The 10,938-nt window shown below is 38.8% G+C and overlaps 1 protein-coding gene and 1 pseudogene across 3 annotated transcripts in view; one reads left to right on the forward strand and one right to left on the reverse strand.

The window, feature by feature from the left end:
- LOC108136485 (vacuolar protein sorting-associated protein 41 homolog) overlaps nucleotides 1-6,039 on the reverse strand; it is a 42,959-nt gene extending 36,920 nt beyond the window's left edge. For 2 of the 3 annotated variants that reach the window (XM_041709764.1, XM_041709763.1), the window contains exons 1-6: nucleotides 5,929-6,039; nucleotides 5,751-5,873; nucleotides 5,532-5,702; nucleotides 5,362-5,479; nucleotides 4,951-5,304; nucleotides 4,562-4,889 (exon numbers count right to left, since the gene is read on the reverse strand). In XM_041709764.1, the coding sequence (XP_041565698.1) occupies nucleotides 4,562-4,889; nucleotides 4,951-5,304; nucleotides 5,362-5,479; nucleotides 5,532-5,702; nucleotides 5,751-5,873; nucleotides 5,929-5,955 (1,121 nt within the window). In that variant the 5' untranslated portion in view covers nucleotides 5,956-6,039. The remainder of the gene's footprint in view (nucleotides 1-4,561; nucleotides 4,890-4,950; nucleotides 5,305-5,361; nucleotides 5,480-5,531; nucleotides 5,703-5,750; nucleotides 5,874-5,928) is intronic. The other variant, XM_041709762.1, reaches the window with a different exon arrangement.
- LOC121467666 lies at nucleotides 3,344-4,635 on the forward strand (annotated as a pseudogene).
- Nucleotides 6,040-10,938: the final 4,899 nt, after the last annotated feature.

Here is a 10,938-nt window from a genome sequence, read left to right on the forward strand (position 1 = left end):
TTACTACCTGCAGTGGGAATACAACTTCTGGAAAAGTTGCATGCACATAGATTAAAAACTGAGACACAAGTTTGCGTAGAAACTATTTCTGTGGAGTTTTATTTTCATTATTTTATTTTATTTTTTATCGAAAAACGACACTCGTTACATTTAAGTCTTGCTTATTATACCTTCTTTCACCGTCCGTTGAATGGATAGTCCAGAAGGTATAGCCGTTTCAAAAAATTTTCAGTAAGTCCGCCGTTAAAACTCTACGGACTTTGACGTACTTATTTATTCGATAGCTAGCCTTTTTTTAGAAATCTCTTCCCAATCCCTCTTTCCACTCAGTCCATCCGTTGAACACGGCAGAAATTTTTCGAAAAAAAAAGTGAAACTCAGATTTCCACAGAGCACATCCACCACATCCACAATAACAGCTGATTTGAACAGCTGTGACTCATTCAAACATAAAAAATATGGTTAACATTGGATTGGATTTGGATTTGGATTTCTTTATGTCATGGGAGCAACAGCTGTTCATTTATAGTCCACCACCACACAGACTGGTGTTTCCACAGAGCCACCATCCACCAGTCATCAAAAGTCACAATGGCGTATGCAGAATTTTTGAGGGGGCCTTAAACTGTTTCAAACTCTGTAAGAAGTACCTTTTCCTGCTTTTATTTTATTTAAGCGCTATAGATTAGTGGTTAAATAGATATAGCCCAGTCCCACAGAGCCATCCAAGTGTAACGGTAGATTTTTGATGGATGGTGGACAGGTGTTCCCACAGAGCATCCACACAGCATCCGCCATTTATAAAAAGTCACAGCGGCGTCTTTAACTCTATAAACTCTTTTCGAAGTACTGCTTTCATTTTATTTTACTGCTTTGGATTAGTGGTGAAATGGTTATCTGAACTTTTAGTAGTGACCTAATCTCTGAATTCAACTTGCTGCCTGGAGGAGCGTTGACCTCCCAAGCCCCTCTTCCCTATCAACTACGCCTCCGGTTAACAGAAACAAAGATGGTCGCCATGTCAATTCAAATTCAATTGTGCCAAGACTTAAGCGTTGCACCGAAAAAACAGAAACAAAGATGGCCAAGACTTAAGATTTGCACCGAAAAAACAGCGTCTAAATATTGGTCAGAAACGTTCGGTTAGGAACGTAAATTCCACCGACAAGGAATGACCGGGAAATTAACGGACCATCTTTGAAAGAGATGATGGATGGAAGGACTAGGCCATTACGACTTTGTTTACCAATTGTTGGTCCACTGGGTTGCGCCAATGGAATCAGGCTATTACGTTTTGTAATTATAACAGATTTACGTTTTGTAATTATAACAGCCGCCAAACAACATAACAAATTCTATTGTTCCTCAATCACCTCAAATATTCTCTTCACACACACTCCATTCGTGGGAAACAGTTGGGATTTTTGAGAAGTTGGTAGAAATCTGTCCAAAGGGCCAACTCAAATTCGAAAGTCCGATTTTCATGGGCCTTTTTGGCTGGGTTCCCAAGAAAATGACATTTGAACGGTTTTAAGAAAAAGTTTTATGGAAGTACACAGGCCTTTAAAAAGCTCATTTAGTTCCCTTTTTTCAAAAAGTAACACTTTTTAAATGACTCCTGAGTGCTGAGAGGTATTTTTTTGACCTTTTCAGCTATTTATGCTTAAATATAATTCCTTTTTACAAAAAGATGTTAAATACAGATTTCTTGCTGATCTTAAAATTAACATTAGCTAATTTTAAATATAATGCAATATCATAAAGATATTTATATAAAAATACGCGGTAATTTTGTAAAATAAAAAGTGATCTTAATTTACCTGTTGAGTTCCTGTAACATGCGTAAAACTTGGAATATCTCAAAACCGTCCAAATTGTATTATTTTTTTTTAACCTAGTTTTAAGAAAATCTGACCATTGAATTTGAGTTTAACCAACTAGCAGATTATTACCCAGATGTGAAACTCCGAGTCCCACAGATCACAACCACCATCAGCCTTCCGATAACATTTGATCAAAACAGACTAATATTAATAATTTATCAACCGACTTAGCTGTTATACAACAGCAAAAGCTCAGGTTGTAGCAGATTTTATTAGTAGTAAATTTAGAGGAGTTGAATGATGATTATAAATATATTAATTAATTAAGATGTTTACCGTGTTGCGTCGGCGCCCTCCGTTTTGATCATATTTACGTAGTGTGTGCTCAAATTTGCATTGTCAAGATGAAAATTTTTTGTTGCACCGAAAAACATAGCTTATAGCCAATTCACATTACTGTATTTTTGATTGGAACGAAGAGGAGACGGTGACAAAGCGAAACTCCAATTCACACTGCCACCAGACGTGGCTGACGGTGGCAGTTTGAATTGAAGTTTCACTTTTTCACCATTCTCTCATTGTTCCCCCAAAATATGCTGTAATTATTAAATTAAAATTTTCCCGTTATTTAGGCCCGTCATTTAAAAATTGTATATGCAACATATTGAGAAATTAAATATCTATTGAAATATGTTTGATCTAAGAATATTAGACGCCTGAAAGTTTTAAAATATGCATTTGAAAAATGCATAATATCGACGCAGTCCTACTCGACGCGGTTTGGTCTTTTGCGTTCGCGTTTTTTTGAGCGCTCCACATAGCCCCTCGCGACCACTTCGTCAACAACCTCCTCCCTGCCTCGTGTTCCTTATTCATAAAAACAATTTATTTCTGAGACATCTGTCTACTTAATCGACTTTTAATAATGTATAAATAAGGCCCCTTTTAATAAGAAATAAGAAAGCCATATTAATTAAAATAAAAGTGAGCGTCGAAAATAGTGCGTTTTTATAAGGATATTGTGGTGAGCAGTTGGCAAAATTGGGGAGACCTGATTTTTCAAATGCATATTTTAAAACTTTGAGACGTCTAATTTTTTTAGATCACATATATGTCGTTAGATATTTTATTTCTAATACTTTCGCATTTACAATTTTTAAATTACTTGCTATATAACGATAAATTTAAAACGAAAACAGCCCCCTTGTTCCAAGTTCCATTGTTTCCCGATCGCCGCTAACTCACCGACGCTAATTTGACGCACGTTATTACTATTGCATACATAATTCCGTCAAATGTGAATGGCGGACCAAATGGGAAATTTTCGGAACGGCAATATTTTATGAACCATCCGTTTAACGAATGAATCTCTGTGGGAAGTGGGTATAAGTCACCAAAGTCAATTTGACTAAAATCTTGTAATGGTATGCTCACGGCATCCTAAAATTAATAAAAATTAAATAGATGGTGAATTTTTTATAAGCACACATCTTTTTTTATTTTCCACACGGTCACACTGCTTCAAAGAAATAATAATGAGGCGTTATAATAATTTAGTAACTCTTTTCACGGCCATAACTGCCTTTTTTTGGAAGTTTTATCACGAAAATACTTAGTTCGGTAGACAAAAGTCCATCACACTGGAGCGAAGTATCAGACTTAAAATCGCATCCGAATCTGTTTCTCATGGTACTGGTGTTAAGTACACCACGCAGTGCTGAGCAGAGGAATGCCATGCGGAAAACCTGGCTCCAAACTGCAAAGAAGTCCATTCAGCAGCCTTATTACCCCGAAGAGCTTATCTATCTTCCAACCTACGGCCCCAATGGCCTCCTGCAGTTGGAGTTAGTTGGATCAGCAGGCGAATCGCCTGAAACAGTATATGGACTGGCAGAAAAGTCTCCTGACTAGAATCCCTCTATTGGCGCAGAGGCAGATTAAAGTTAAGCACCTGTTTGCCATTGGCACTATCAAGATAAGCAGCTCCCTGGAGGCGGAGCTCCTAAGAGAGCAGAATCAACATAACGACCTTCTGCTGCTGCAACGCCACCATGACACATACGGCAGTCTTACAGAGAAGCTGCTGCAGGCCCTTAAAACTTTAATACACAACTATGAATTCCTCATATATCATCAAAGTGGATGACGATACCTACGTTAAGCTGGACAGCTTACTCAATGAGCTTGTGTCTTATGATCGAAAGTTACTTCGTAAAATATCCGAATATGGCCGTAATCCCATACCCCAGCTTTATTGGGGCTACTTTAATGGTCGAGCAAAAATAAAAGGGAAAGGCCATTGGAAAGAGACTAATTATTACCTAAGCAAAAACTATCTGCCCTATGCTCTTGGCGGAGGATACGTATTATCTCGAAAAATATGCGAATATATTGTCAATAGTTCGCAACTGCTAACGCCTTATGTGTCCGAGGATGTCTCTATAGGCACTTGGCTAGCTCCACTTCGTCACGTATATCGCTGGCACGACCCTAGATTTGACACGGCCTACATGCCTCGAAAATGTAAGCCATATCATATTGTTTTGCACAAACGAAGTCTAGAAATGATGACTGACATCTACCATGGCAAACTCTGCAGTGGCACCGTTTCGAGCTCATTACCCGAATACTATTACGATTGGACGAGAACAGCAGACAAATGTTGCGATAGTTTAGTAGTGTAGCCATGTCATGGAATTGTTAATAACCATAGAATAGAAATTATTATATTGGCTTACCTGTGCTTAATTAACCATTCTATCCGGTCGTCAGTTTCAATAAGACTAGCTACTACAATGTCCTTAGGGGCCACAATATAAAAACGATTCTCCTCGATTATACAACCCAAGCTATAATCGTTTACGGTGTACTCCTCATATCCACGCAACGTCAAACTGTCTGTGCAGATCTCCTCGCTGCTGTTCATTTTGTACTCAATAACGCAAAGCACGGGACGTAAAGCTTTAAAATATGCGCTTCTTTCTTTGCGATAACCAAGCACTACTAATTGGCTGGCGGTCAGAGGGGCAAGTCCACAGATGTAAAAAGTAGTTTGAAATGTCGAGACTGCAATTAAATAATAAATATTGAAGTTTAATAAGCAATTGTCAAAATTCATATCTCTCACCTGGATCAACAATGTAACCCGGAAGATTGCTACAAGAAGCTTCAGCTAAATTTCTTTTCCGAATAACACAAATTCGTATAGTGTCTACCCAGCCGATTAACAGAGTATGCTTGTTTGACCATCGCATGTGGCAGCGAAAGTGATCTAGCCGCTCTTGGGAAGGTACCTCCCATTTCATTAATCCAAGCGAACATTTTTGATTTAAATCATACACACGGACTCCTAGGTGACTAGCCCAGGCAACAAAGATTCCATGCCAGCAAATGGTTAAAACATTGCCTTCGACTGAGCTAAGCTCAATTGGTTTAAGCTTCTTTAGAAGATTTCGTTCGTACAATATGAGTTTATTTTCACCTAAGGAAAACCCTTTTAAATATTAACGAACAGGAAATGCTGCATGTGTTTACCTACCTACAATGAATCGTCTAGTGTGAGTTGTAAAATCGGGGTCCATGGCCACAGCTTTTATAAATTTTCCGAAACTTAGATTCTGATTGTTCTCACAGCTGAACAAACCCGTTATGTTTACCTGTGGTATAAGAAGTTAGCCCGACTCAGCAGCACTAAGGCCAGAGACTCACTTTTCCGTCGTCTGAGCATGTGGCCACAAACTCGCCCTTGGTATCCACATCAATCTGGTTAACTGCTACTTGATGGTTGTGATGTTCTGTGTTGCTCAGATTCGAGTTGACAGAGTTTCCTTGATGATCCAACAAGTGGACGCGTCCTCGAAAAGTGCCAAGTATAAGAAACTAGTTACATATAAGTAAAGTTGCAAAATTAAAGCTATTTAACCCCACCTTATAATGCACAGCTGCGCAAGTGACAACATCAGTGTTAAGTATATTTTTTAAATCGTTAGCAAGGCGTTGGTACTTAAATTTTGGCTCCACTTCCTCATCTTTGTTCTCGGTTCCAGAGCCCTTCAGAATAAAAATATTGAATTATCATGCCTTTTCTGGCGCAAATTAAACTTACACAGCTTGTTTGTACATTTTCAGCCATTTTAAAGGTGTTACAGAATATTTAATTTTTTAATTAAAGAAATTTTTAGACTATTTCATATATTCACATATTTATATATTTAATAAAATCTTCGTGGGCTATAGCTTCCTTACACTGATTCATTATTAGGTAATACCCTCTTTCCACACAGTCGATCCGTTGGAAACGGTTGGAATTGTCAACAAATGTGAAACTCCGACTTCCACAGAGCGCATCAACCTTCCGATTTCAGCTGATCTGAACAGCTGTGACTCGTCAAAACGTATGCAATGTCAACAGGTCAACCATTTTAATTTATGTTTTGATGAGCTACAGTTGTTAAGATCAATTGAAATCGGAAGTTGGAAGGATGATGTGCTATGTGGAGTTTCACTTTTTCAAAAATAAAAAACGTTTTTTAAGGATGGACTGGGATTGCGACCATCTACCGTCATCCGAGTGTTCAAAACAAAGTGAAATTTAACCAAAAATGGACAAATTTATTGAATTAGGCAAATATTTTGTCCAAAATAAAAAAAAAAAAACACCAAAGTAATTGTCTACATTATACTACTTTTTGGTTGAATTGCACTCGGAAGAAGAAGACGTTTATGGTAGATGGTGTCCGTGTGAATTGGAGTTTCACTTTTTTATTGTCTCTCATAGTTCCCCCACAAAAATACACGAGATAACATATAGGTCAATGTTGACAGTGTATTTGTTTTGTTTGTTTTTAAAAGGTTTCTGCAAATCAAAGTCTTTCACCTTCTTCACACAGCCCCTTGAAAGAATTGTAGCTCACACACAATAGCAGCTGATTGGCTTTCGAGATGTAAACACCCATAAAAAAGAAGCAGAAAATAACACAAAATCAATAAAATGGTTATCAACAACAGCTAAATACAATTTAGATATTTGCAAATGGAAATTTTTCGTATCTAAGAGAAGTAAGCCAATAAAAACCATCTACATAATAACCCGTTTCCACAAAGATCCATCACTTTTCCAACATCCGTTCCAACATACAAAAATTTGCCAGTTAGTCCGCGTAAAAATTTAACGGAGTTTGACCGAATAATTTATGCGGTAGTTAGCCGATGTTTGTTCGGTGTGTTCCACACAGCCTTTCTAGAGAAAATTGAAGCTCTGGTTTCCACAGAGCACATCAACCATCCACCACGGATGGACTGTGTGGAAAGAGGGCATAAGTACCTCAAAAAAACTGATTTACAACAGAATTGCATCAACGAGTTGTACCATATTTACCACGTATCTTTCCAGCATATTTGTTTCTTGTGGATGAATAAGACGGTCTTGCGAAATTTTAGCGCTTTTGCAGGAAAGACGCCTCTGTGTATAGGCTTTTAAATCCGCTTCTTTATAGGTGGAATTGTCGTGAAGTGGTTAGTGTACATGTCTATGAGGCAAAATAAACTCCAGACAAGTTGTATAAGAATTATTGTTTTTTATATACCATAACTTTTTTACTTATTAACTTGTTTACTTTTTTTTTGTCTTCTTTGTTTCAATTTTGTTTGCCCTTGGGATTTATTTGTCATAAGCTTCCGAAAAGCCCCAACACCCGACCATTTTTAATTTTCAGGACCCATGCATTTTGGGGTCCTTATTACCGAATAAGTAGGTAAATGTTTGCGAAATGACCGATTTTTTAGAATCTAACGGTAAAATCCGTTATTTTATTTTTTGTTTATAAATCTTAAAGCATTAACTTTATCGAACGCTTGGGATATATCTATAAATAGGGAGCAGCAATATTCCCTGTGCTTGAAGGCCGCGTGTATTTTAGATGTTATGCGGATTGAACTGCTCGATCGTTCCATGCTTCTCTCTAAAACCAAACTGGTGGAGGGTGAACGAATAAGTGTTTTTAAGATGTGTTCGTTTATGTGATAAGATAAGTGTTTCGAACAGATTTGGCAGGCAAGGGAGGATGATTGGTCTATCAGGAAGACAGTTGAGTTTTACCTTTGCCTGGTTTGGGGATCTTTGTTTCCTATAACTGCATATTTAGGTAACTCGATTAAGATTTTGGGCGAAATAAAGTCATAGACAGGAGCTTTTTTTAGTATCAGCTGTTCTTTAATGGTATTTTAAATTGTGAATTTTTGAACAGTAATTGGGAACGAAGGACCTACGATTAGGAAATTCGGAAAAATTGGTTCGATGGCGGATGGGACTTAAAGACATTTTGTAAAAGAGAGGCAAAGATTATAGCCTTTTTTTATCGCTGCGCACTCATTCACCTGCTTGGGAATTTAATGGCAAGTCGGGTTTCATTGGTGGCTGTATGTCTGAGTGTGCTCTTTAGAGTTCTGGTCGCAGGTGGCAAAAAGCTGTTCTACATAGGCACGTTAAGCTTTGTTTAATTTTTTAATATGTGCAGTCTTATGCTCAGCAACTCTTGCAAGGCCATCAGTTCCGAAGATTAGCTTGGTCACTTTAGCTAAAGGCCATCTAAGTGGGATGAGGTCTATATCAGCGAAGCAAGTCCAGGTTGATTAGACCTCTATTTTGACTTCTCCTGTAAAAGGGTGGGGTACTCTTCCTTCCAGCGGGACCAAAACGACTGTTGTAGATAAGAAACCCTTTGCTAACGATCAAGTCTATTGAATTAAAATGCAGTGACGTCTGGAACGGCCAACGACTTGGGTATAGGGGGTTAGCACATCCAAGTCGCCTGGATGCTCTGTAATTGAAATTAATGAACGTGAGTTTACGATTGCAGTAATATGGCAAACTAAAGTACATAAATCCTCAAAACTGATCACAGAACTGGAAGCGGAACGATAAAAGAGGTACTTGGCGGTTTATACCGCAGTCTCCCAAAGCCCACCAAAGTGCGGAAAGCGACGGAAAAATTCCACAAAAGTCTTGTACTGCCTTCTGATACTTATCATTCAGAAATAACTCCTTTAAGCGCCTAAGCTCGTTGCTGGCGTCCACAAAGTTTGTCGCGTTGTTCGACCATATTTCTCTGGGTCGACATCTTGTAGAAATAAGCCGCTGAAGAGCACTGAGGAAGGCAAAGCAAATAATCACACAAATGTAGCATTGGTAGGTAGCCTGATAAGAACTTTGCTTTGTAATAAAAAAGGGCCAAAGAAGGGTTCTCCAGTGATCTTAAGAGTGTACAATGAGTCATCCAATCTTTCCTTGGGGAGGTCTGCCATTATGTGGTGCAGTTGCTGCAGCTGATGCACTTGCTTACCACGCTCGCGACTAATTTCCGGCCGCCGATAGGCCAATACTGCTGATGAATTATTGCAAGCAAAGGTACGCTGTAATTTGTGAAAAGAGCTTGCGAGTTTAGGCCCTTCCGATAGATCCGAAGATGAACATATTGCGAGAAAGACTCGTTTACGAAACTCTGATAGTGGTTTCTTTGAAATTACAGATTCTTGCCAAGACGTTTGATCTTTAGCTAAGAAAGCTGGCCCTTGGAACCATAATTCTGAGTATATGAGCTCTGAAAGTAGAGCTTCAATCGACAATATGTCTGCCGTATTTATATTAGTTGGTATGTAACGCTGACCAACAGTGAAAATTACCGGCAAATATTTGCATGCCTGTTTTTCGTTAATTAGCTGAATTGTGATACCCTTAAGAGGTGCCATACGAGACCTTGAGCACAGTAGATGCGATTGAGTTTTTCGTTACGCCCGGATTAACCTATCCCAAATGGTCATAGAAGCGAACAATTGTGGACAGAATAGAACGTTTCGTTGGCCTAGAAGACGTCGTCTTGGGCGAGACAGAGAAAAGAAATTTATCTGAACCGGGGTCCTAGGATAGGCCAGGGGTCTTTGTGAAGTCTTCTTCATCGTGAAACTCTAGTGGCTTCTCCTTATCCTGTTTAGAAATTTCACTTAAGAGTTCCGATGCGTTGAAGCACAACTATGTAAATTGAAAATGTTCTTTTTTCAACATGGCCATGATTTCTGCCACTTCTTCTGTAGATTCGCCTCCTGTCATTAAATTATCGTCGTAAAAATCACTATTTAAAACGTAAGAGCCGATTGGAAATGCATCTTGCACGTCCTGAGCCAACTTTTGCATGCAACGTATTGCAAGAATGGCATCTGGTTCCGTAGGTGACTGTATCGAATCTGTAAATTTGTATTTTCTCTAGTGAAGAATCTCTCCGTACATTGCTATACTGATATCTTACAAATGTCCACAGTTAATGCCACTCGAATGTTCGAAGCCGCAACAGCGTATGCAATAATTTAGCTTGAAGGGTGGTAGAAGTTGCTGCAGAACCGTCGAATACGACTCTGAGCTTTATGGTCGAACTGTCTTCTTTAAGAACGCAATGATGCGACTTGTAGTATTGACATCGTACTTTTGATTCGGGACTCACCAACGCCATGTGAGCCAAATCTCTATATCCTTTGATGAATGCTGCGTACTTTTCCTTTAGCTGAGGATGCCGATCCAGTCTTCTTTCTAAACAAGAACATCCAAGTTTAGTTTTAGAGGCAACTTTACTGAGAACTCTCCAGTTGAGAGGCAAGCAAAATTTGATTTGAAATGAGTCTTACAATCTACATGTTCTTGTTTGACTTCCAAGTTTACGCCACAAGATTCAATATCCCAAAAGCGCTTTAGCAGTATATCAATTTTTTCAACTGCCTCTTGTTCACCCTCTCTAATTGTCTGCTACCTCCTGAAACCACCCAACCGAAACGAACCAACCCAAAGTACTGGTAGCTCTGGCGCCAACTTTATTTGGCCGTCTGAGAAATGTTTGCTCCTATGAGAAGGTCTATGCGCTGAGGCCTGAAGACTTCTGGATCCGATAATCGTATATTTTTTGGAATATTCCAACCCGCAGTATCTAAAGAGAAGCTTGGCTGGTGATCTGTCATTTTAGGTGCAACTAGAGCGACAATATTTGCCTGATGCTCTAAGGCTCGAGAATGCAGGCTTAGATTTATAGTGTAGCCATCGACAGCCAGAACGACATCCTGATTTAGATTTTGG

This window comes from Drosophila elegans, unplaced genomic scaffold, assembly GCF_018152505.1.
Source record: "Drosophila elegans isolate 14027-0461.03 unplaced genomic scaffold, ASM1815250v1 contig_492, whole genome shotgun sequence".
Classification (NCBI taxonomy): domain Eukaryota; kingdom Metazoa; phylum Arthropoda; class Insecta; order Diptera; family Drosophilidae; genus Drosophila; species Drosophila elegans.